This window comes from Onychomys torridus, chromosome 1, assembly GCF_903995425.1.
Source record: "Onychomys torridus chromosome 1, mOncTor1.1, whole genome shotgun sequence".
Lineage (NCBI taxonomy): Eukaryota > Metazoa > Chordata > Mammalia > Rodentia > Cricetidae > Onychomys > Onychomys torridus.
Window position 1 is genome coordinate 45,644,875 of NC_050443.1, and position 27,584 is coordinate 45,672,458.

Sequence of the window (27,584 nt, forward strand, 5' to 3'; positions counted from 1 at the left end):
AGGCATTTGCTGCCAAGCCAGACAATCTGAGGTCGATCCTCCCATTGGCACCCACACAGCAGAAGAAAAGAACAAACTCCCCAAAGTTGTTCTATGACTTTCATGTGTCCCCTGTGGCGCACTGACCTTTCCTAAACAAATAAATGCCATTTTGTTCTGCTAGGACACATTAAAATAAATGGCTCCTTGGAGCTAGAGAAATGGCTCAGCCATTGTGAGCACCTGTTGCTCTTTGCAGCAGACCCTGGGTTCAGTTCCCAGTCGCCAGAGTGGTTTAGAACCATGTAATGGCAACTCCAAGGTATCTGATGCTCCCTTCTGGTTTCTGTGGGCACCAGGCATGTACATGCACATGTACAGTGTATATACATACATATGGGCAAAACACTCCTGCACATTTAAAAAAAAAAAAAAGAGAGAGAGAGAGAGAGAGAGAGAGAGAGAGAGACAGACACTATTCTAGAATATCCCCTTTGCCTCACCAAAAACTGAGCTTAATAGACTTGAGATAACTTCATACAATCTCCACTGCAGTATCAAGTCTGTGTCTGTAGTTCTCACAGACTGGCTTCTTCAATGGAAACAAAGATTTAAAGAGACTGAAATGTTCTAAATTTTTACTAATGATGTCTCAGGAAACTGGGTAACTAAATTGGGTCTTCAATTTACAAGTTTCAAAACATATTCTAAAACAACTTCACTCAGTACTACTTAACAGTCTCAGACAATTCTAAGGGCAGAGTTCAGTAAAAATGTGCACACCTATAATCTTGGGACACAAAACTCCCATGTAATGGCTTATGTCTGAGCCACAGTTCCATTTATTTAAAAATGACTAAGCTAGGGGCTGAAGAGACGGCTTGGTGGTTAAGAGGACTGGCTGCCCTTCCAGAGGACCCAAGTTCAATTCCCAGCACCCAAATGGCAGTTCATACCTGTCTGTAACTCAGTTCCAGGAAATTTGACATTCTCACACCAATGCTCATAAAATAAAAATTAAAAAATAAAAATAAAGAAGACTAAGCTAGGTGTACTAGAAATGGGTTTTCAGCTGGAATGAAATGCCTATCACCTCCTGAGGTGAAATTTATCAGGTAAAGAATGTAGTCCTTCCCTGAATTTAGACACTCCCAAGTATCTCTTGGACCCTGCCTTCTAGACTATCTGCCTTTTGAGTTAGGATTTGTTTGGGCAGCTCCCATAATTTTATAAACAAATTCCTTTGTGACCAAACCCAACTATTTTTTGTTTCTATGGGTCTGGTTTTGTGGAGGTATGAGCCCACGGGTGTCTGTGTGGGACCGTACCCAACTCTCAGGAGCAGAGTCTGTCAGGATCCAAGCAGAGATGTCCCAACAGCAGGAGCACAAATCCACCAGGCACAAGAGGAAACTGTGCCAACACAGAAGTCAGGGAGGAGGAGAGAGAAGCACAGAACAGAAGACTAAGGACCAAGAACCTTGTCACTCCACCTCACCTGACCATCTCTAAAGCTTCTAAGAACCCCCACACTCCAAAATAAGAAAAAGACAAGCTCTTCCTCATCATGAATACCACCTGAGTATTTCCTCTCTGTGACCCCCTTCCCTACCTTTTTTTATGTCTTACTGACAAGGACAGAAAGAAGGGAAAGACCACCATAAAATGTGTGCCCCGTGTGGAGAGGCTCAAGGTTCAGCTTCACTTCAGGGCTTCGGTGGTTCACTCTTTCACCAAAACTCCTAACTTTGGCAACTGTCCTGCTGTCAAACTCTGGATTGCTGATGTCAGGGTTAAGAGCAAAAACCATATACCAGAGGTTCTAGAAAGTGGTGCGGCGCAGAGCAAGGCACTTATCCAACCTCCTTAGCAAACAGAACTGCATCTGGTTAACCCTACATTATACAACTGAAACTGTTTCATCCTAGTTTTAAAGGTAAATCTTAGGTGAACCAACTTACTTTGAAGAATAACTAGAAAAATTTGGCTGACTCTGAGAATGGACTGGTTTGGCAGGCTCTGAGTGATGGCTGGCAGGAATATGTGTAGGAGGCTTGGACTCAAAACTTCTTCGGTCAAAATAAGAGAGCTGTTTCCGGTAATATTCTTCATCCTCTTCAGGGTCATAATGATTTGACCGAACAATATCTTCAGGTGGCTTCACTTGAGGTTTCTGAGGCTCTGGGAGCCTGGTAATGAGTAACAAGTTAAAAACAATTGCTAGCTGTTCATTTTAAAAGACAATGGAACATAAAAATCTTATCTTGTTTTTTTCCCCTTTTGTCGGTGTGTACAAGCCAGGGGTCAGGCTCAGGTGTACTTCTTCAGCACCGGTCTAACTTGTTTTATTTTTGTACTTTCATTTTTTTTACTGACAGTTGTGATTATTTGGGATTTAATGGCATAATCAACAACCAGCATGTATATTTTAAATTAACATACTCATGCTTAATATGCAAATATAGGCTCCTTTTGCCTCCGAGTACCTTAATACAACTTAGTAAACTCAATGACCATTTGTTAAGGGGTTTCATATAGGTGAGAAGCAATTAAAGAAAACCATATCAATGTGTTAGTGTCAGCAAAAGTGAGAGACTTTGAAGAACTGGGGATTAAGAGGGATTTTTAAAAACTTTAATCTAAGACTGATAAATGATTCTCATTCTAAGCAAATAGCCCAATCTGTCCCAAATCCTAGAGCGTACGTAGAACAAGGAAACAAAACAAGTCATCCAACAGGTGAGTATGCTAGTTCCTTATTCAGAAAATGCAACAAGTGAGGTAGCCCAGGCTGCCACTTTGGGGCATAGTGGAGAGCACAGGGCAGAGAGCAGGGGGGCCAGGCTTCTCTCCCTACTCGAACATACCCTGTATGCTACTTAACCTGAAGCCCAGCCTCAGCATCTCTCTTTGTAATACAGCAGTGTTAGCAGTCGTGCTGTGGTTCACAGTGACAAGAACCTCATGCACGCTTCCTCAATGAATCATTTTAGTGATTTAAACCAATTTGAGTTTTTCACTCCTACAAACTCACAGTTCACACTCTGAATGTGCTTAAAATGGAGAAAACAATATGGCTTTGAAAGCTTTGTTTCAACCTTTTGCTTTAAGCAAACAAACAACTTTTCCACAGATTTGTTTACTAAAGCTTTGTCACAGGGGCACATAGAAGCTCTAAAGTCTCTCCCTGGGGTCAGGGGTCATCAGGAAAGCTGGCTGCTTAGCTTTCCTGACTCCCTTTTCAGATTCGTGCCTGAGCACACCCACCTGTAGAGCGTTTTATCATGATCACTAAACTGGCTCTGAGGAGCAGGTTTAGGGCCAGCGAGGGAAGCACTTGGAGGTTTCGATGCTACTTCTGGAGGCTGCAGAGAAGGAAGAGCTAGTGAGCAAGAAGGTGTCATTAAAAGGAAGCAGACAACTAAGAACTCTGAACTCACTGCTGTCTCCACAGATACTGCCTTCTTACCTTGAAGCTGGCGGTGTCGCTACCATCTTTCTTGTTCTCCAAGGACGCAGATCTTTTGTTCTCAAACATCTTGACTCTGGTGAGCACAGACTGCGGCTTCATTGCTGGATCCTCCTCTTCCTCAGTTAGTGCCGGGGGCAGGGGCTGCGGTTTGGCAGCAGAGGGCAGAACTTCCGGCTTATGTTGCGAGGAAGGCGTCAGAGGAGGAACAGCTGCAGCACCATGGAGAGGCTCATAGTGGCCTGTTCTGGAGGTAAACCCTTGTGGCGGCACTTGTTCGTAACTTCGTGGGTACTGGTCAAAGTACTTAGGCTCAGATGACTTAGGACCTGATGAATAGGGCTGTGCTTCTGGCCTGTATCTGTTGTGCACCTCATATCCAGAGGTTGGCTGCTCTTCATGTCGGAGAGTAGAGGTTCGAGGCAGCTGTTCGTAGCGTGGCCTACTGTCATATGACAGAGAGGCTGGCTCTTCAAAACGTGGGAAATAACTTCGTTCTGAAGGCTCTTCAGGATGCTGATTATCAAAAGAAGGCCGAGGTTGGTAGGGCTGTTTGTCATCATAATATGACCACTGGTCTTCATAGGTAGGGATTCGATCTTCATATCGTAGGCGATGGTCATAGTTCCGAGAAAACTGGTCTGTGTAGCTTGAGGAGTCATACCTGTATGCAGGCTGCTCAAGGTCTCTGCTGGCTTGTTTTTCTATGTATGGAACTTGGGGTTCATAGGCCAGATTTGGCTCTTTATCTGGCCTCTGCCCTGGGTGACCAAGAGCAGGTTGTTTTAAAATATGGTTTTGTCTCATCATTTCTTCAGGATATGCCTCCTTCCTATACACCTGCATAAAAAACCCATATTTGAGGACAAAGGCTTGTTTATAATTCTGTTCTATTTTATTAGGCAACGACAGTATTGAGTTATGATTTTAAAATGTGGAATGGCATATCCTACCGTTTTTAATGGGGATATGGTAGATTAGCAGAGAGAAAGCTAGCTCAAGTGAAAGCTCACAATTTGCACTGCAGGTAGGAGCATTTATACTTTAGCTTGTACCAACAAAAAGTAAAGATCATTATTCATTTAGCAGAAAATTAATTCATTGAATGACTGATTCTATCTGATTTTGACACTGAAGGTAAAAATCACAAAGAAATTTTATGGACATCATAATTTATATAAACATAAAAATGTCATGAGGAGTCTCAACTATATATTAAAGAATTCTAGAAGATACTAAAATCAAAATTAAAAGTAATAATATTGAAGCACAAATCTTAAAAGGCTTGGTCTCAAATAATCAATAAACCATTGGAAGCCATGCAAACTACAACACTGAAATGATTTGTCTCGTTGGAAAGCATTGAAGTGTATAAAGCCCAGTTTAAAAAAAAAAAGAAAAAAAGGCAGGAGGAGAACGCAAAGGGCGAAGCAGTACTATCATGTGCCGGGTTGATGGAGAGCAACAGTCAGTGCAGCATTGCGCACAGGTACCTTTGTCGGGTCTACATGCGACGACGGCAGTGACGGTCCTTGATCTCTGAGCACCGTGTGAACTGCCTCAGCACTGGGTGCTCCTAAAGACTCAGCCTGTGATGCGTGCGAGGAAGGAGGGGCTGCAGTGAGCGCCTCCCGTCTGACACTGGCATTAGGTAACTGGACATTAGGGTTAGCTGCAGAGGCTGGCGGTGCTGGGTTCGGTTCAGGCGAAAGGTAAGGGACTGGAGATGAGGCTTCTGCTTTCTGTGAAGTGTTTAAAATGTTTTCAATATAGTGTTTCTGACTATTACTGACTTCCTGCTCAATTTATAATGATGGTAGATATTCAGTGTGCTGATTAACGATGTGAGCTAAGACCTCATGTGCTGTATTTTGTTGGAAATTTCAATATAATGCTGTGTAAGATGAACGCAGCAGAAAACTCAGAACAAAGCCCTTGGTACTCTCGATCTGAAATTCAAGATTAAGTTGTAATCTGAGGAAGAAAGGTATATTCTTTAACTTATCACCACATTCTCAAACCTCATAATGCACCTCTAACTAAAAGCGTCAAATGCTTGCTGCTTACCTGTTGAGAGGCTGTCTTAAGTCCAGGGGAGTCTATTCTATGAATAGGTTGTGGCTGCGCTTGTGGTGAGTAAGGAGGATATGTTTGGTTTTCATGATGCATTCCAGAGGAATCCTCTCTTACAGGCTCAGAGGACCGTGTTATGGCAGACTCCGGGGGAGTCCCCACCTCATCATTAAGAGTTTCATCTAGTTCTTGATCAGTGTAGGCCCCGCCTTCTGTATCTGTGTCTTCATAGTCAGAAGTGTGTCTACTGTCCGTGCTATACATTGAGTACTCACTACCTGGGGCTGACAGGTAGGACAGACGATCGTCATGCAAATCAAGGTCATCACTTGTAGCACCATCCGCCTGGGTCAAATAAAAGTAAATTAAAAATTTTATTCAGTAGTTCTTTAAGAGATGGCCTTTATTTTACAAGAGAGATTGAAAAGAATATTTTTCTTTGGAGAAATCGTATCTATTTCTTGAGATTTCTGATGAGGAAAGTCAGGAAGATTGTACAAGCACACATGCAGATACACATAGCATCCCCTGAGATGGGAAGGGCTTGGATGAATCCAACAGTGGCTGACTAGCTAGCACAAAGCTAGGGCTCAGCCAGAGAGCAGGAAGGAACTCTGGCATGACACACAGGTATAAACCTAGTCACTAGCTTTTCATCCAAAAGCAAGGCGAAGAAAGAGAATGCCATTAAACCAAGCTCACACACACAAGGGCACACTGACAGAACAGTACTTGTGAGAACAGCTATGAAAATAAACCCCACAGTAAGCTGAGTAAGAAATGCTGTATTTATAGTTAGGAAACAGAATTTTCTTTTGAATTGGCATTTAGACTTTAAAGCTTTCATGAAACAATAGAAAGCCATCATCTGCAGGATGGCTGTCTCGATTAAGAAGATATTCTTTGTTTTTCATAGAAGTGGTTGCCAATGGATGAAAAAGGAAAACTCTTGTTACGGTTTTCTTTTGCAAGTAACTAAGACTTGAGTTAATTCCTAACAGTCTGTGGTGATGAGCTTCAGAGCAGATCAGAAGAAAATGAGAAGTACGTGAGGGAAAGGGAACTGCTGGTTGTCATCAATACTGTCCCAGGACACAGTTTGAAACCAGTACTTAGATTAAACAGAGCAGCTCTGAAGATCTTGCATGAGAAGTGATGGTACTAGAATCCTGAAATCACAAGGATTTCTTCCATTACAGCATGGACTACTATGTGAGGAATGCTGAGATCCACTCTCTAGGCAGATGCACTAGTAATAACTATCAGGTGTGGTGCAGCTCTATGAGCCGGCTGTGCCAAGATCGTGGTCTTAGGAGCCAGATCTCCTCAACAGTGCTTTTCAGTCCTCACTTGCTTCAGGGAGAGGCTGATCTCAAACACTGCCTTTCTGGTCAGATGAGGGGAGGCTCTGCCAGACTAGGGGCAGAAAAAACCCCAGGGTTGTGCTTTGTTACAGGAGACTCTCTTGCACTGATCTCTAACATCTGTAATGGCTACTGCTGAAGAGAAGTGTTCTTGCCACCTATTCCAATCTTGAACTTGCTGGGAAGAATTTAAAGCTTGCAGAAGAATCTCAGAATCCATCAATCTATCTAGCTTCTTGAAATACAGAAGTGAGCAAGAGCCATGGGCTGCTTTGAAGTAGGAAATGTTGTATCTTAATATTAAGAAAATCTCAGGATGATCTTTCTTGGTTTCACAGGGAAAATAAGAGTGTCAGATCATGAAAAAAAAAAGTACTTCTGTGGCAATTAAGTCAAAATGGTTAATTCAGGAAAGTTGGTGAAAATGAAAATTTTACTTTCTTTAATAATCTGTCATTCTGATAAAACATATTTGGATGGAAGGGGTAGGAAGAGAAACCAAGTCTGATTCAAATTCTAATAACTTCTCTAATTTACAAAATGCATCAAACTAGGCAATATTAAATGTAATAGTTTTCCTTATATAAAAAGTTGGGTAGTCCTTTACTTTAAAACAAAACCAAGTTATGTATACAAAAATATTAAAAGAAACAACTGAAAATTAAGATTTGTAGATTAAAAAAAAATAAACTCGCAGGAAGGTATATATAACTTTGAACATTTGGGGAATAAATTTATAAACTAATTTTAAGAATTTAGCTCAAGAGTGAAAGACATCAGCATTCTAGCTGGCAAAGGGTCCTAGGAGAACTGTGTAGTTGCAGATGCTTAGCATAATGAAGACTCAATCCTTCCATCAAATGCCATGAAGTAAAAACCTTGGTGTGTTGCTGTAAATTGGTGTAGTGAGCTTCTCCACTTGGATTTTCCTATCAGTGTCCAAGCTGACATGTGAGTTATTCAGTGTGGCCTATTATGTCATCTGCACAGTCCATCTCCCAAGCTGGTGCACAATGAGAATAATTATGATTCTGATGCTTTGTTAGAGTTGAGAACAGTCATGTTACCTCTAGCTGTAAACATCTAGCAGTTTTTCTTGTAGAGGTCACATGTTTCCGGATAGGGACTCAATAAGCATGCAGCATGCATGGCCAGAGCATCTGCACAGTAGCCAGGCAGAGGGAGGGAGGGAGGGGCCATGCAGGGGCAAAACATGGAACTCAAACCAACAAGGCAATATAAAAACTTAACTGAAAACAAGCCAAAAACCCAGAGGGATTTTCAATATTCCCTAACCACCACATGGATCTGACAAAGGTAGAAAACTTTAAAAACAAAGATTCCTTTACAGTGTATCTTGAGGAAACAATTGTCTCTCCACACAAACAGATCTTTCCCATCAAAGACTGCTTTACACCAGGCTAACAACAGAAAGCAGCTACTTTAACAAGCCACTGGGTATATATATAACCAAAATTCAAAGCCAGAAAAAGGTCACTAGTTTGCTTATTGTTGGTTGTAAGGATGTTAAAGGTGCCACTGGGAGAGGTGGCAAGAGTTCCTATGGTAAATTATGTGGGCACAGTGTTTACTTGCAATGTTTCCTAGAGCTTTGGTGGGCTGGTGGCTCCTGCAACACTCCTGACAGCCACAGGGGGGCAGTGCTTCCCACACACTACCTGTCTTTACCCCTTCTCACTCAGGCCAGAAATCCCTTCACCTTCAGGGGAGGAAACTGAGGACAAGTTCAAAGCTGTTGCTCCCCAGTCAGATAGGGACAGAGTCAACTTGTTTTTAGTGTAATCTGAGAATTCTTTAACAGAGAATCCTATTAGATTAGTCATCTGGTTGAGCAGGAAATATAACAAGCTTCCAGTTTTATTACTGCTACATACAAATGACAAGAAGCATTATAAAGGCTTGCTTTTCCAAAATAACTTTAAAGTATTTCTCTAGTAAGAAACGAATGGACACCCAAAGGCATTTCTATTAGTTGTGTAAAAAGTAGTAGGAGGCTCCATACCTTCCCCTCAGAGACCCACACCAGCTGGTTTTGTTGCTGCTGAATGGCTTCTTTCAGGGCACCGTACCAACCATCATTCATTGAATTTAAGTTAATTGTAGCTGAAAATGAACAACAATGTGGTTTTATGGTTAGAACATTGCCACAAGTGAGGAGAAATCATCCAACCCTGTCTATCATCAGTCTGAGGAATACAAAACTATCACAAATTTCTAGTCAGGCATTCATTACACTTTCCCTTTCAACCAAACATTTTGAGCTTTTAAATCAACAACAGTAAGCTCTCTAAGCAGAGATGATCAAAGCTTGAGCATTTGAACAACATAACATTTTGCTTCTACACTACTGAATATACTTACTTGTAAAAAGATGGTGATTATTTTTACGAAGTTTATGAGATCGTTCATACAGTTTCCTGGCACTTTTCCTCGACTCTGGACATAACCTCATCCTCATTGTTTTCACGCCTTGCTTAGAGTCAGGGTTAAGGAACACCACAATTGGATACCACTGGGCATAATTAAGACGATCGACTGCGTTTGGTGTTACATCTAATAAAGCATGTTTGTCCTAGAGATGGAAGGAAAATACATACAAAGATACAAAACACCATTAAAAATCATCCTCTTCTGGAAAAGTCATAGGCTCTGCTATACTTCAGTATTAGTCAAATCTTGTGATTGCTTTGTCTCAGGAGCCACTTAATAAAAAATTTGTCATCAAAGGTTATTCAATCATTTCCAGCCCAATTAAAAAAAACTTTTCGGGGGCTGGAGAGATGGCTCAGCGGTTAAGAGCACTGACTGCTCTTCCAAAGGACCTGGGTTCAATTCCTAGCACCCATATGGCAGCTCACAACTGTCTGTTAACTCCAGTTCCAGGGGAGCAGGGGACCCTCACACAGACAAAACACCAATGCACATAAAATAAAAAATAAATTATTTAAAAACAAAACAAACTTTTCATCAGCTCTTTTTAAGACTTGGCCACACCACTTGTAAGCTAACAACAATGACCTGTGCTCAGCCTGTCAAAGCAACTTACTGCTCCTGGCATCTATCTCCTTCCATACACATATGTTCTGAATGGCCCTGCTATAACAGACTGCCAGTTACATCCAAACAGCAGCGCCATTTCTATGGAAATGAAGGCTCTACTCATGTAGCTCAGAACTATCTTCTTGAAAGGATTATTAATGCTTTTCTACAGTAAGGGCTTAATTTTCTTAGGCTACACCAGTAATAATGTTTAGAAAATTCCCCTTTGTCACATATGTTTATAAGGAACAGGTTAACTTGTAATAACTTACTTGATCTATGATCTGCTTTATCGTATGAAGGCGAATAATGCCGGAGCTACGATGGTCAGTTCCAGCATCTCGTGGTTCACTTTCTATTCATGAGGATAGGACAAAAACAAAACACATTTCCCTTGGTTAGTTCAGAACTTATCAAATACTGGGCACTACAGACATGCTGCAATGAGAGCAGGCTGTGGGGCTGAGCACTACTACACTGTACCATGTTTAGCTGTATGGATTTTATCCACTAGAGGTCAGCAGCAAGTCATCAGGGAAAGCCCCTGTTCATCTACTATAAAAAGCAAACTATTTCCACCAGAAAGGATGAAAACTGCTAAAAGAGGTAGCATGTCCTCTCTGACCCCTTAAGACCTGCCTATACTAGGTCAGACGATGGTTCCCAACAGAACCAGGATTAATAGAAGGCAGGTAAGGCACTTGCTTTGGGAGTAAAATAGAGGAAGCATCCCCCAAGAACTTTAGTAATCAAGATAAATATTTTGATGTTGTACTTAAAAAAGCCACACAAAAAAATATAGGATAACATATCAAAATCATAAGCTAAACAATAAATAAGTAGAACATGAATAAAAAGTGATTTTAACTACCAATGGATGAGGAAGAATTATCAACTGTGATAAATACCTAATATGAGTTAAGATTTTAAAAACTATACCTTCTTTGCTTTTATATCCAGAAAAGTATAATTATAATAAATTCTTATCTGCTACAAACAAAATAGGTAAACGTTTTTTAAATCTGAGTTTTAAAACGCTTCCTTTTTCTTCAGTGTTTCTTCAACCCCATTAATATTCTGGAAAAGAAAATAGGTCCTAAAAATTACTGTGCTTATGGGCTTAATGATGCTTTTTTTGGGGGTGGGGGGTATGGGGCTTAGTTTCCTACCATCCTCTGCAATGACACAAAACATATGGTCTCATTAGTGTGGCACACTGACATGGGGAAGCCACTGCACAGCACCGGTCAGCCCTGGTGGGCTGAGATCAGCAATGCCACAGCAAATGGCCTGGAGATTTCCAGTCAGACACCTTTCTTAGAGTAACAGAGCTGGAAGCCTGAGGCCATGAGGAGCTGGGAATGATGCTGTGAGGCAGCCTAGGCATCATCCTGGCAACCTTCTCTACTCCCACATGTCTACTGCAGCTGGGGACCAATTTCCAAACAACCAGCACAGAAGTACACTTGACTTCACTAATGAGAACAGCAATGTGTGTGACTGGCCACAAAGGGAAACCTGACAGGAAGGAAGAGACTCTGGAGTTTCAGATCAGAAAAGGCAGGGTTCTGAAGGGACGACAGGCTCCAGGAAACAAGTCACAGAATGAGACTATCAGAAGACAAGCGTCCCGGAGGACAGGTAACACAACCTAGCAGACATGGGTGAGGAAGAGCAGTCAGCTGAGACTTCCGGCCCTTATTCAAACGAGCATTTCTAAGTTGGCTATCCGAGCTCTCAAGTGTGTCTGTGATGTCATCTGAGGAATCAATGTACTGTCCTCTGAAGCTAAGTTTTGGAACCCTTCACACCTACATTCCTTCAGTTGAAAACCCACAAACTTGGTTCTTCAGATGAAATTCTTTCGGCTATACAATAACCAAAAACCTTCTGAAAAAAAGTGAGTGGGAAAATATTTTTTTAATCTGCTCAAATTTTATTACAACTTGTCTGAATTTTAGGAAACATGTATCTTCATTAAATTTCATTAAAACCAATTAAAAGCAATATGAAAAAGGTAATGTGCTAATTCTCTAATATTGTCAACTTCAAAATGTTAGTGAGAGTCTCATAAACAAAGACTGTGGGCACAATCCTCTGGAGAGCAGTAGTACCCATAATCTACAGGCACAATGTTCATATCTTATGGTTTCTTTCTTCCTATAGAAAATCCGACATGCTCCTGGATAGATAAATCAGTGAGAAAGAAGGCAGACTATACATAAGAAGAAGTAGTTAAGTAATAAGTTGCAAGAAAAACAATAAAAGGAAAATATTCTATTATTTATTAAGAAGGAGAAAAGGAAATCTTTAAAATATGACAAAATCAAACTTTGTAAATATAAAGACTAGAAGAAATTATAACGAGGTGAAATTGCGGGTGGTGATAACACGTCAAAATTATTTTTTAACTTCCACAAAGACTGAAAATGAGAGAAGTGAAGTTCAAGTTTTCACATGTAATTTGAAGCCAGCCAGATGGTCGTGACCAAGTTTGCAGATTTCAACCTCCAGAGTGCTCGGAGAACGAAGCAGCATGCACTGGCACACAGCACTGCTGCCTCCCTCCACGCTCACTGCCACCACTGGGAAGGCTGCAACAACGGGAACCCTACCAGCACTGGCACAATTCATCCCATCTACAGAGTTCTATAGTGCAGTGATTAAAAATCACCCGATTCCGTCCGAAAGGGGTGAGATAAAGGCTGTGTTTTGCCATTCACTGGTGATCATCAAAAGGAAAATTTAAACTTAACAGACATGTAGCAATCCTTAGCACAACCACTCTAAGGCTCACCAGGCCGCTCAACTTCAAAAATAGGTATTTAGATTCTTAGCTCACAGCATTTCTGTGAAGGTTCAACAAGATCATGGGCCTAGGCAGTTTTCACAGGAAGGAAGCAACAGTCTCAAAAACAGTGATACTTCTTCTTAGTACAAAGAGCTGGCGGAACAAAGAACAATCGTTCTGCTTCCTCCAGATTAAAAGAATGCCATAAAGTGCATTTCTCACAAAGTTCTGTTTTTATGAGACTAGTCAGACGTTCCCTTTTGGAGGAATTAAGACAAACAAAAGAAACATCCTGCAGCCTACTGAAGGTCAATGCTGAGCCTCAGTCTACTCACTTGCAATCTGATAAATATCTGGTTCTTCTCTTGCCAGTTTTTCTCTGGCAACATCAGCTATTGGTCCAAAGATGGTTACAGGTCTCAGGAATCCAGCTGGAGAGAAATTAGGAAGAAAAAAACAAAAACAAGATGATGGCACAGTTCGTAATTTCCATTTTCTGAAACATACTGCCATGGAAAGATAGACACCCCAGCACAGGATAAACTACCTTCTCTAAGAACAACCCTCTCATATGCCGGGAACTTGGTTTGAACTGGCTGAGCTGACAAGTCCTCTCTGCTTTTTCGAAGGTTTCTCTTGGAGCTGCGAAGACCTCGAAATCTCCAGAAGTCAGCTCTGTCTCCGCCTGCTGTCTTTGGAAGTGTGTACTGTACACTGGCTAACTGCTCAGCTCTAATGAAGAAAAAAATAACATAAACAAGAGTATTTAAAAGGCAACAAGGAAAAAAAAAAACCACAATGAAATGAAATGGAATATCAAAATTCACATGCAATTTACATCAACAGTTTTAATAAAATAGTTTGTATAAACTAATTAAGTCAGTTATGAGTATAGTGAGCGAACACAGTGAAAAATACAAATCTGTATCCCCAAATTCCTCAATGACACTGAAACCGTTGATCATCACTTATGTAATTCACATTACAAGGAGTTTTCAAGTGTTCGTACCTGTTCTTATTGGGGATAATGCCTCGTTCCACCTCCTTATGATTTTTGCCAATTCGAATGGCTAGCCAAGAGCCCAGCTTTCCATTGTACAAGGTATCCACGACACGGAACACCTCTCCTTTGTTAAAACTAAGTCCATAGGGAGACTCCTTTTCATATTCAAAATGAGTTCTAATATAGAATGAATCTCCTACATCTGATTCTACAATGCGACGATAAACTAAGGAAATCAAAAGAAACATATTAATCAATACTTACTTGAATTAAAAAATTAATTTGCAAAGAAGATATTATGTGAAGATGCTCCTGCTAACGCCCACATCAACACACAATAATACCCAGTCAACAATCAATTCTCACTATGTCTGGAATTATTTCATCTCAGTGTTCTTCCATATTACCTCATACAATGGTACCTCCATTCTGCACATAATGAAATGATGCAGAAAAAGGTGAATTTGTTCCATTTCTGCTTCCTATTACAGCATCTAATTGATCTGCAAATGCTTCAAAGAGCAATTTTGTTCCCCAACTCTTCCAGGAAACTTTGATTGTTCTAACTGGCATGCTAGGCTGTGGTGGTTCATTCCTATAACCCTACACTCAGGGAGGCAGGCAGGAGGATCAGGTGTTCAAGATCAACCCATTCAACACAGTAAGTTCCACACTAACTGGGCCACAAGAAACACCCTACTTCAAAAACAAACATAAGAAGAACCAAAAATGGAGTGTGTTGGAGCAGGGAGGGGAATGTACTACAGCTTCTCATCAACTGTGTGGATACGAGACACATTCTGAAACATGGAACAACAGGGTATCTCCTAGAACAGGAGTATTTGGCCCAAAATGTCAATAGTGCCAAAGCTAAAACACACACACACACACACACACACACACACACACACACACACACAACAAACAAACAACAAAAACTCAATTTTCAGTAAAAAAAATATCAGAAAGTTACATATTCTTTAAAATAATATTAACAATTCTACATATTGCTTAGAAAACATCAGTATCAGTATAAAACTTAAGATGCTCTCCACATACACTTTCTTATAATTTCAATAACCAATAAAACAAGTATTTTTCTATGACTTATAAGGGATTGGCTGGCATTTGACTTAATGGCATAAATAAATCCTACATATTTTGCTCTGTTAATGAGCACAGTGTAGAACTGTAGACCCTCAAAATTAACTGTCTGAGAACAACAAACTCAATCATTATTAGGAATGATTTATTTTGAACTACATTTTTTAATGGTTTGTCTTGTTTGTTTTGAGATAAGGTCTCAGCATGTAGCCCTGACTGTCCTGGAACTCACTATGTAGACCAAAGGCTGGCCTTCCACCTACCTCTTCTGGTTAAGTACTGAGACAAAACGCCTAAGTCATCCTCTTGTGCCAGGCTCCTGAGCACTGGGACTGTCAATGTGTGACCGCACTGGTGCTTATTTACTGTAAACAATTGAACCAATCCCTGTGAAAGGCCTCCGACCCCACAAGCTAACTCTCTCCATCTCAGACAATAGCTCACCATCCTTCTTCTTCTGTGCTAATATGGTCACTTCTTCACCTTTAGGGAGGTCGAGGAGGAAAAGGACAGCTTCTTCTCTTATGATATTTGTGAAATCTACATTGTTCACCTATCAAAATAAAAATTGTACAAATTTGTGCTAGCTGTTTTTAGGAATTTACTCAGAAAAGAAGTATTTTCAAAGTCTATCTAACTTGACAATACTATACATTTAATAGGGAAGTTTTAATTTTTAACTTTGGAGAGTATAATATTCTCTAATTTAAAATAAGAAAATATGAAGTAATAAAAGTGAGTAAAAATGTAAATTCAGAGTAGTTCCAAAATAACCTGACATTAATGATAATCTGTTACAAATCTAACCAATTTAGACCGAAAATGACAATGTATATTTACCACTGTGAAATCTCTAGATTTAAAATTCTATATTCATTCTACATAGGTGCCATATAGCCTAACTTTTTTACTAATTGCTGAAAAGGAAATGATATGCCCAAAATGCAATCAGAAACACAGTATATGCATTATGATGCCCCGTAACAGCAACTTTGTAGTGAAGGCTCTATGTCTCAAGTCAGTCACTTATATTAGTAAATTCCTAAGTTCCAAATGAAGCTGAAATGAAATCTATCCAATTTTCACCAATAACTATGCAAGATTACAAACAGGCAGGAAATTTCTACTACTACCTTTTGGCATTTTTTTTCTCCATTAACAACAACAACAACAACAAAAAGAAAAGGGCCAAAAGGCAAGTAATTGAAATGCACAACTTTCATATAAAACCCAGTGAGTTCTTAAGAAGCTGATTTTAAATGATGCATTCCCTGATGACCTCAAAACAGGATCATGAGATAGGAAGAAATTAAGTGCTGGAATTTCAAGTATCATCAGCATTATCATATTGTGTTCAAATGTGCCATGGGTGCATCAAGGACCAGGGGGATAGTATCAGGAAGAACCTAATACAGTGTCAGAGAGAAACTGCTAAGACAGAGATGATGCCCTGGCTTTGACATGCTTAAATCTGAAGGGAAAGAGGACTAGATGAATGGGCCACAGGAATAGGTCACAAGCACAGGAAACTGCCCCAGGTGAAAAGATTCTGGCTGTGGGCTGCTCAGTTGAGATAAAGACCAGCAACTGAGGTGCAGGGGACACTGATTTAGTCCCCAAATTACAGAAGTCAAGGCAGCAGGAGCATTGATCATGTGACAGAATCTCGGGGAGAAAGCTTTTGAGGATGGACAGGCAAATGCTGCTAAGAAATGATAGAAAATGTGAGGCAAAGTTGACAGTGGTCAGAGATAGCTGTGAAAACACAGATTTGGTAGTGGCTAAAGCCAGACTGCAGGGCCACAGTGATTTAAGAAAAGAAAAAAAAGCAAGGAAGGAACTCAACCACCCCGTGAACTAGTCAGCAGCAGCAAAATGGGAAACAGACACTGAAGAATCAGGATACCAAAGGGAGGAAGAGAAGAGGCAACAAAGCCCCAAGAATGCAGAGCAGATGGGAAACGCAGTTCAGCACAGGGAGGAGGAAGAGGAGGAAGGCTGAAAGCAGAGACCAGAATGGAGGCACCAAAGAGAGGAGAGAAGGAAATAGCAACTGCACAACTCACAATGATAGACTGCTGTGCTGGTCTAAAGTCTGGGACACAGTTTACCAACCAGATCAAGTACATACAAACATTTGGATACTCTAGAAGAGACGTGGGAGACAGATGAAGCCAGCATCACTACTAGACAGCACAGCCAGGGAAAAGAAAGGGGAGGAGGGAGAAAAGCACCATTAGAGATTACATCTAGCCCAAGCCCTCCTGGCTTTTGCCAATGATCACCTTCTGTGTGGGTTTGAAGCCGTTTACAGATTTGCCCGATAGATATCCCATCCTCCTGAAACTCAGCCAGGATCTGAAATAAGGAAGGTCCAAGAGGCCAGGACGACAATGAAGACTATTCACTCCCATGAGAAAATAATACCCCAAATTGCTGACTCAAAAGCTGTGGTCTCTGGCAGTCTTGCCAGTCCAAAATGTTTAACTGAACTTTTAAAAGACTATTTGGTAGACAGTAGAGGGATCTAAAACGTAGTTTCCTTATAGGTCCTAGGAATACCAATGACTTAATAAAACACCACTAACAATACAACGAAGCAGCAAGAGCACGGGCAGAACAGCAAGCAGCCAGTCTAACGCAAGCTAGAGCTAACCAGTTCTTAATGGGAAACTTCAGTGGTTCAAGAGAATGTACATAAATTATAATCAAGTCACAACCATCGGTCTGTTATGCCTGGCGTCTGATGATCTAAGACTTTTGAATCCACGTAAGATGATATACTGACATACCCTCAGAATTTGATCACCTTCCTCTAAGCCTTCTTTGGCTGCAGGGCTATCTTCTAGAACGCCAGCTACAAATATTCCGACATCATTTCCACCAGCTAGTCGCAAACCCACACTATCTCCTTTTCTGAATTTTACCAGTTTCATGCTGGGCCTGTTAAAACAGATATTTCATTTCAAACAGTTAAAAGTCACAGCAGGCTGCTACAGCAACAACTACATTCAGAACAGAATAAAGGACCATCATTTCTAAAGCCTCCTACATAGCACTCATTTACTGGATAAAACCTAGTATTAAAATCCAAAATCAGATTTAATAGACTTTCTAATTTCTTATTAGAAAATAAATTTTGAAATATCTAAATTTGACAAAGAAATAATATCTTATGACTGCTTTTTAATTGTCCTTATAAACAATGTTTTCCCTATTCTTGAGAAGATATATATGGCAAATTCCCAATAACTAAAAAACAAAAACTACTTTTCTACATCAATCCCACTAGGTAAATGAAAGTCTCATTTAATCTAAGTAAAAGAAACTGATGCATAAAGTTCAGTAATTTTCTTAATATGAGAAAGTGTACAAGCAGGGTCTGTTATAATCTCTACAATCAATAGACAGTGGATTTAAGTTTGGTCATTGGTGGGCTCTTTGTGGTTCCCTTAATCTGTTGCTCTTTTTCATTTTGAGTAAGAAAATTAGATTATTCGCATTTTTCAACAGACCTACATCCATCTGTGTCCCTTATTTCCCTGGGAAGAAATGAAGGAACAATGCATGCACATCCTTCTATTATGCAAGCAGGGAGCAAACACTCAAGCACAACTTAAAGGACAGCCAGCAGGGGCTGGGGATTTAGCTCAATGGTAGAGCGCTTGAGCAAGCACAAGGCCCTGGGTTCAGTCCTCAGCTCTGGAAAAAAAAAAAAGGACAGCCAGCAGAAAAGGGGAAGTGCACTACAATGCTGTCCAAGTTCTTGCTGTCTGTCATCTCTACATTCCTCAACAACTATAACTTCACTCTCAGTATTCGGAATATATAAAGTACAGGAAGGTCTCTTTCCTTTTCATTTATTAACCAATTATCAAATTCTTAAAATCTAACATAAAATAAAGTACAGTCATATACATGAATAAATGAGTCAAGGGAGAATTCTGCTACTTTTGAACTGTTAAAAATTACAATAGCTTTTGTAATTTGTAAAATATTCTCCATTGATCTTTTTTTCTTTCTTCCCTTTTTTTCTTTAAACAAACAAACAAACAAACAAACAAACAAAGTCTCACTATATAGCCCTGGCTGTCTTGGAACTTGCTCTGTAGACCAGATTAACCTCCAAATCACAGAGATCCACCTGCTCTGTCTCCCAAACTCTGGGATTAAAGGCGTGCACCACTATGCCTGGCTATCTGAGTTTTGTTTGTTTGTTTGTTTGTAACCTGGAGTGAACTGGCTAGACATAAAGTTAGACAGGTCACACTCGGTTAGGACTCCTAGCACCCTTGGCCATCTGCCCCGAAAGTATTCATCAGCTGTGGTTGGTTGTGCCGGTGTCCTACTTTCTAACAAGTCAAAGGTGTCTCTCACATTCCTTGCCCAAAACAACGAATACACAGATCTTTTGAATATTTTCTTGAAAACTCTAGGTCCTGGGAAACCCTCCTCTAATCCTGACTAGTTCAGAATGTCTCATAAAGTAGATGTGCTGAATGATCTGCACTCAGATAAAATCTGGCTTTTGAAAAGCAATGCCAGACAAGAGCTTCAGGAAAATACAAGTTTTATATTCTGTCCTTTCTGCATCACATCAACTATGTGCCCTAAACCTATCTATTTCTTTTCCCTCAAATCCACTAACTATATCTGAGTTAAAGACTTTCAGGGCTCAGCCACTACTACTGTGGATATCCTGGAGTGCTCTCTGGTGTTCCTCTGCAGGCCTTTCCAGAGGTGAAGTTCTTTGTTATCTTCTACAATTTCAAGCAATCCCAAGAATGAACAAAGTGAGTAGGCTTTTCCATTACTAATACTGATACTCACCTATTTCTGAAGCTATCTGCTTTTGCCTGGGTACTGAGGCCCAAACATTTTTTTGTACAGAAAATACTGAGGGTGTAGAGAGTTCTTAGTCTACTGCACCTTAGTAAATGTGCTTATTTTCAAGTATTCACACATCGTGTCCTTTTTATGACAGAAGGAACAAATTTAAAGACTATTAAGTCTTAAAATTTGCTTACAAAATTTCTATTAAGTCTACCTACACAGTAATAAATAATGGTATGGACTCAAAAACTAATTCTGGAACAGCTTTCTCAACCAGCAATTATTTCCTCCAGGCAGCACACGAGATATCTTGGCTGATAAAACTGAAGATGTGCTATTGGTACTATGGCCAGGGACTCTGTACATAAGCATGTCATACCACAGGAGGTTCACAATAAATAGACATTAGCCCAAAATGTCAGTGCTGATTAACAAGTATTATCTTTTAAGAGTGTTAGGGTATAGAAAGCTTGTGGACATTCTGCTTTCTTAGTAGAAACAATCTTTACTCTTTAATTACTGATCTAAGAACTAGGTAAGAGAAGGTGGTAATTAAAAAACGTTGCTTTGCTGTTAGCCATAGTACTCCAAGCGCTACACAATGCAATACAAACATGACTTTCAATTCTCATGCTGAGAAATGTCTAATAAACACAAAGGACAGGGTGGCTTGAAAATTGCATTACCGAAGGATCCCATCTTCATGAGTTGAGTTAGGCAGAACACCATCAGAAGGGCTGACGGGTAAATCTACATCTGGTTGTCCAACGTGGGCATACGTGGGCTTTGGTTCTAGGAGAAAGAAATTTTAAATTGTGCAGGACTTAAGCATCATGAGATACCGGAAGAAAGCAGAGTTAACACAAAGATAATTAATAAAGTGTCCATACATTTCTCTTCACCACCATTCTTTTTATCTGTTTGTTTGTTTGTTTGTTTGTTTGTTTTTCGAGACAGGGTTCCTCTGTGTGGCTTTGTGCCTTTCCTGGAACTCATTTGGGTAGCCCAGGCTGGCCTTGAACTCACAGAGATCCGCCTGCCTCTGCCTCCCGAGTGCTGGGATTAAAGGCGTGCGCCACCACCCCCCGGTTGCACCACCATTCTTAACATCAGGCAGAAACTTCTTTTCTCATAGCCACATTCCTGCCACTAGCCAACTAGAGCAAGACAGAGACACAAGAGAAGCAAACAGTTCTAATAGTTGAAATGACTTTGTTTTTCAATTATTGAAGGCAATTCAATATTCCCCCACAACATTCCTGCAGTACTATGTGATGAGTCCAAAGCCAAGTGACAGCATGGCAAGTCCTCTGTCACCCCTCAGCTCTGTAACATTTAATGAGCAGTGTGGGAAAATATCCTTACTCACTGCAAGCAGCTGTTACATATGACTAATAGATATTTAGAAAATAAAAACATTCATGAAGGTTACTATCTACACTAATTCTTACCCTAATCAGAAAAAAGCTGAAGGGTACAGACAGAAATTCCCATTGTAACAATAATGGCATCTTTCAAACCTTCCGCAGAAGACGACAGCAAGACACTTTTGGATGTGATTACCTGGAAGAGCGGGTGTCTGCTTCTCACTTTTTTCAGCTGTAACTTCTTCCACTGCTTTGGGTGAATGATCATCTACATGTTTTACAGGAGTCGAGACAGCCCCGGGTTTAGAAATTCTCTCTTCCTCTCTGCTCCGGAGACTAATTATTACAATAAGAACATGGGAGAGTAAGGATGATTTTGAAAAACACTTCATGAGAACAGAACAGGCAAAACAACTTCAAACCTGGGAAAGGGACACACTCAGCTACTAAAGTCAGTAATTAAAACTAGGATGGGACAGACAACATGACTCAGTGGGTGAAGACACGCGCCAATGAACTTGATAGCCTGAGTTTTAATGCTAGACCCACATGGTGGAAAGAGAGCCAACACCTGTAAGTTGTGTGCTATGGCACATGCAGACACAGACACGCATGCATGCACGCACGAATCAGTACTAAATGGAGTCATGTTTGTCTACCACATTTCTCATTGCCCTGAAGCAAACATCAGGCTCCAAAGAGCTCACAAGATCCTCCGAAAGGCATTCCATTCTTCTTCAGTAGGGCACAGATAAGTATGTGTGTTTAAAAAAAACAAAAAACAAAACACTGTTTTATTTGTGTGTATGTGTGAGTGTATATGCACATCCTTTGTGGGTTGTCATCAACACTATGGTGCACATGTGGAGACGAGAGGATGACTTTGTGCAGTCATTTTTCTACCACCCTCATCCGGTATCCACGGACTGAATGCTGGTCAACCAGGCTTCCCTGGCAAGTACCTTTAACCACTGAACCATTGTGCTGGCACGTTTTTGTTTTAACTTGTACATAGCATGGCCCCACTGAGTGAGGGATTTTGGGTTGGCTAAAAGCTCTATTAAAAATGGTTGTTAAAGATGGCATGAAATACAGTCTGAAGAAATTTTTATACTCCACATAAATTGATTCACAGGAAATAAAGACTCCTTAGCCTATCAACTGTGTAAACAAGGTAACAAATTAACACATAAATCACTCAGATCAGCAAAGAGTAATAGTTAAATGAAAATCTGCAGGTAGAGTGGCCTGAAGACCTGCAGGTCTTGGCTTGCATCCCTTTGGAATGCTTCTACAGTGAGCATGAGGACTTGGTGGCCAGTGGGTTATCCAAGCTACTCTCAAATGGCTGTGTAGTACAAGGCTTCCAAATGAGATACCTCCCACATTGTCCTTCCCAGACACTCTAGACAGCAAACATCCTGCAAGTTCACCCAGGAATACACTATAAATTATCTGAACATTCAGTGAACAGAGGCTGAGGCCTTTCCAAGAAAGCTACACTCAAGGCCTGGGGACAGGAGGTGCTACACCTCTTCTGTTGGCATTCCATCTCAGAACTAAGTGAAGAGACAGCTCTGTGTATCTGTTCTTCGATGTAGACTTAGCTTTATTTCTAAGTAGCCAATGCTTTATAGTTTTCCTTCTTTGATGTTTAGCTTCTTTCAATTGTTCCTATAAACTGCATTCACTCCAGTGATCAAATCCTAAGTGCTATGCTATGCCATCTGCCCACTAATGAAGCTTTCCTTAGTACTTCTAGCATTCAAACACCCTCAACATCCATACTGAAGATGTCACTAAGTTACCCAGGCTTTGCTCAGCAGTGATGTATCCAGGACTTGAATTTGTGATGGATTCTTTTGCCCAGTTTCCCAAGTAGTTGGAATCAGAGGCCTCAACCACCAGGTCTGGCTTGCACGCTCGCGCTCACTCGCTCTCGCTCTCGCTCGCGCTCTCTCTCTCTCTCTCTCTGTGTGTGTGTGTGTGTGTGTGTGTGTGTGTGTGTGTGTATGTATGTGCGAGTGAGTGTGTGTGTGCTGGATGAGGGGGTTAGCTGTAGCTTCAGAAATTTCATTTCATTCTGAAAATGAAAGTGAGTTTCAGGGAACAATTTAGATATATATTTTATGGTACTACTTTGCATATAACTGAGAGAGAAAAAAGAGTGAGTCTGTGTCCCTATGTGCATGCAGGGCATGCAGAAGCAGAGACCAGAGATTGACATCAAGTGTCTTTCTATAATCACTCTCTTCCCTTTTTTTTGGAGACAGTGTCTCACTGAGCCTGGAACTCTGACATTTGGCTAGATTGGCTGGCTGTGTCCAGGATTTCTACATAGGTGCTAAGGGTCCAAACTCAGGTCCTTCCACTTATGTGGCAAGCACTGCACCGATTAAACCATCTCTCCAGGCAGAGCTTTCTGTGTTAACGCGCACTAACCACAACTAATTAGTCCACTCAAATTCAAAGGGAAAATGTTTTTTGCCTGTTCAAAAATATAAATTTTGTGGAAATAGAGAAAAATTGTTGTGTGTATGTGTGTGTGTGTGTATGCAATGCCACAACATGTATGTGGAGATCTGAGGGCAACTTTTATGAGTGGTTTTCTCCTTCCAGCATGGGGTCCTAGGTATGCAACTAAGACTGCTAAGATCTGACAGTGAGTGTCTATACCCATACACCATCTTGACAGTCCAAAACACAATTTCAGTAACGAGCCAGCCCCAATCATTTCAGTTAAATAAGAAACACTTGAAGAAAGACTTAGACTTTACAGACCTTTTTCTCACTAATGTCATTGGGCTTTTGTTGGTGGTACAATTAGCCTGCACTCTGATAATATCTAGAGCAAACAGTTGGAGGTGTTCTGTGGGTTTTACAGCTAGAAGTATCACAGTGACCTTACTTTCTCAACGGCAACAGGACCTTTCTACAGTCCTTCATCTGTAAATAAGGTTGTGCAGACAGTTCCTACCTTTTACATATATAAAAGAACTGCCTATTTTTAAATTTCATATTTTGTCTTCAGCATCATCACATCTCAGTTCTGACTAATCAGAAAAGTGTATCTCTATGTCTTCCTTCAGACCACCTTGCACAAAGCATAACAAAGCTGCAGTTACTAACTGAGGACTGAAAGGAACAGCTGGCTCACCAAGTTCAGAGCTACCATCAATATTCACTCACTTGGACATGTTAAATGTAATAAATAGCTTTTTAAAACATCCTGGTAAAAAGAAGCACTTAGTGGTCCTTTAACAGACTTTTTTTTAGCATTGTTACACTACCACTAACCAATTTTCCAAAACAAAGTAACCTTTTTTGAATGTCTAATCACTGGAAGGTTCCTGAGAGCTGGCCTCGTGGCTCCTTTTGCTGTTCTTCCAACAAGTCAAGTGTTTCCATTTCAGGAACAGCACATTAGGTCTTAGTCTGGAATGTTCTTCATCCTACTGGTTTTTTTCTTCTCATTGAAGCTGATAGGACTGAAGAGAAGGTTCCTTTCCTAAGCACACTACCTCAGACTCTCCTCCCTTATCACCAGACTACCTGATAGTCTGTGTGCTGCTATGCAATAGCAAGAATTACTTCTGACATTTTTAATGGAAATATGAAACCTTTTTAGACAAAAGATTAAAAATTTTAAAACTCAGTACATATGGCTGACAGGATGGATCAGTGGGTAAAGGTGGCCACTGCCAGGCTCTATAGCCTGTTTGAGTCTTATGATCCACATGCTGTAAGGAGACATGAATGCCACAAGTTGTCTTCTGACCTTCAGACATGCACAGAGAAAATAAATAATAATGAGAAAGGAAAATAGAACAATTATTTTTAAAAATCAGTAAGTAAAATAACCTCTCCATGTATAAAATAGTAGAAAATGTTTAAATGACATTAAGATGTTTCAGTAACTTTTATCTTATTGATAATGCTAAGTTCTAAAAAAAGCAAGTACGATATCTGAAAAAACTACATACAGTGCAATTAAGGAATACTACTGGCTCTGGAAAAAATGGTTCCCAAAGAAAACTATGGCAAAGCTGGCAGAAGTGTCAACAAGTAAACAACCTCAACTCACATCCGGTCCTAGAGAACAATGAAATGATTCCTCTACAGAAAAGAGGATGGAACTCAGAGAGAAAAATATCCTATGCTTTTATATAGAGAACCTAAACTGATAATATTTGTGACATCAAAGTAAAAGGGAGACTATTTGGGAAGAGGAAAAGGACAAGTAGGAGAGAAAAGAGGTGACAAGAGAGGGTAAGAGTGTGAATATGGTCAAACTACACACATGGTATACTTCAACAAAAATATCACTATAGTACCCCACTTTGTTCAATAAATACATACTTATAAAATCCTTATGGACTGTGGTGGTCTGAATGAAAATGGCTCCCACAGACTCATCTATTTGAATACGTGGGTCTCCAATTAATGGAACTGTTTGGGAAGGACTAGGGTGTCTGTCGTCTCCTTCCAGCTTGTTTGAGACAGGTCTTTTTGTTGTCTGGCCATGTCTATGCCAAGCTAGCTTGCCTGCAAGCTTCTGGGTATCCAGTCTCCACCTCTCACCTTGTTATAAGAGAACTAGGACTGGACTCTGCATGGGCTCTGGGGATTTGAATTCCCCTTACCAGCAAGAGTAATACCCACTGAGCCGTCTCTTAAGCCCAATACAGAAAACGCTTTGAAACTATTACTACCACCCCAACAAAAACAAATCTTAGTCATTTGAAAGTCAGGACTCTCAGAATTCCAACGCTGTGTTCAGACTAGAACAGTTCTGAGGCTTGGACCCAAATACAGTGTTCTGACACAGCGCCTGAGTTTAGATTGGTAATGTCTTGCCTGTACATACAATCTCCCCATCAAAAACGGTTAGGTTATGAGCTGTCAGCAGAAGCTGGCATTGCACTCAGGATTTGGTGTAGGCATTTCTTTCAGGAGGAACAAACAGCAATAACAAGAATATCTAAGACTGTCACAAACTCAATTTTTTAAAATCAACTATTTTATTTAAGATTTACATATTTATTTTAGGTATATGAGTATTCTATCTGCACGTATGCCTTTATGCCAGAAGAGGGCACCAGATCACATTACAGATGGTTGTGAGCCACCATGTGGTTGCTGGAATTGAACTCAGGACCTCAAGAAGGGTAACCAGTACTCTTAACCACTGAGCCATCTCTCCAGCCCACTTTCAACTAATTTAAAAGCAACTATTTTCAATAAAAAGGATATGTGCTATATAAATGATTATTTTTATAATGATTAAAACATAAACGGCTTGGGTCTCAGATGAGGGGTCAAGTTTCATGAAATAAATGAGTGTAATACAAAATGTAAACCTGGACAATTCATTCTTACTCTATTAGTCAGAGCTTTTACTGTAACATGTTTTCATTACTGTTCCTGTTTAAATGTGACTGTAGAAGTCACTTTAGACACAAAAGACAAGCAAATCTTGTCAGATGAACTGGGATGATATTGTTTTCAAAAGCCATAGAACTGGTCTACACATAAAAATACTTCAGGCTCCTAAAAGGGAGTGACATCACCATAACTGGACAATAATTAATATTAATAATTGTTTAGTTTTTAAAATATAGTAATAGATGCCAAGTTTTTATTCTAAATAAAAACCAAAATAGCAAAAAGAACTTTCTTTCAAATGAATACTATAATGAGGTTGATTCCACCCTTAATGACTGCCTACCATCGAGAAAGCAACAACAGCAGAGGTAGTAGTGTGGCACGCCTTTAATCCCAGCACTTAGGAGGCAGAGGCAGGTGGATCTCTGTGAGTTCCAGGCCAGCCAGAGCTACACAGTGTGACCTTGTGTCAAAAAAGAAAGTAACAACAAATGACCACGATTCAGAGGAAGAGAGAACCCAGGGTATTCAACCTTATGACACTGCAGCATGATGCCATGTACCAATTTACAAAGTTCACACTAAAAATTAAAAAAAAAAAAATTTAAAAAAAAATTGTAATACTTACCAAAAAATACTGCAAAAAACAACAAAAGAAAAAAACCTGTCACTATGGAAATCAGCACAGAGATTCCTCAAGGCCTCAAGAAGTTAAAAACAGAACTACTATACGCCCCAAGTAAATCCCTTTTAGATATAAATACAAATAACCAGAAAGCTGCCTACCCATGACAGTGTTATCCCCAACAGCCAAGTTAAGGAATCAGCCTAGCTAAGAGGATAAAGACAAAAGTCAGTCTGTCTCTGTCTCTATCTGTCACTCACTCACTCTCTCTCTCTCTCTCTCTCTCTCTCTCTCTCACACACACACACACACACACACACACACACACACACACACACACACGTTTTATTTAGCCACAAAAAAACAAAACTATGTCATCTATAGGAAAATGGACAGAATTGTAGATCACCATGTTAAGTGACAGATAAAACAGACTCAAAGTTGCTGTGGATGTCGCTCTGTGTAAATAAAATTCTGATTGGCCAGTGGCCAGGCAGGAAGTATAGGTGGCAGGACAAGAGAGAAGAGAAT

General features: G+C 40.2%; 1 protein-coding gene across 7 annotated transcripts in view; it reads right to left on the reverse strand.

The window, feature by feature from the left end:
* Positions 1-27,584, reverse strand: part of Tjp1 (tight junction protein 1) — a 247,469-nt gene that overhangs the window by 13,079 nt on the left and 206,806 nt on the right. For 5 of the 7 annotated variants that reach the window (XM_036184790.1, XM_036184783.1, XM_036184774.1 and 2 more), the window contains 15 exons: positions 21,240-21,379; positions 20,363-20,468; positions 17,636-17,786; positions 15,288-15,396; positions 13,746-13,965; positions 13,284-13,468; positions 13,072-13,167; positions 10,218-10,300; positions 9,268-9,478; positions 8,909-9,009; positions 5,516-5,866; positions 4,942-5,190; positions 3,449-4,288; positions 3,247-3,344; positions 1,941-2,168 (listed from right to left, as the gene is read on the reverse strand). In XM_036184790.1, coding sequence (XP_036040683.1) covers positions 1,941-2,168; positions 3,247-3,344; positions 3,449-4,288; positions 4,942-5,190; positions 5,516-5,866; positions 8,909-9,009; positions 9,268-9,478; positions 10,218-10,300; positions 13,072-13,167; positions 13,284-13,468; positions 13,746-13,965; positions 15,288-15,396; positions 17,636-17,786; positions 20,363-20,468; positions 21,240-21,379 — 3,168 coding nt within the window. The remainder of the gene's footprint in view (positions 1-1,940; positions 2,169-3,246; positions 3,345-3,448; positions 4,289-4,941; positions 5,191-5,515; positions 5,867-8,908; positions 9,010-9,267; positions 9,479-10,217; positions 10,301-13,071; positions 13,168-13,283; positions 13,469-13,745; positions 13,966-15,287; positions 15,397-17,635; positions 17,787-20,362; positions 20,469-21,239; positions 21,380-27,584) is intronic. The other 2 variants (XM_036184814.1, XM_036184797.1) reach the window with 1 other exon arrangement.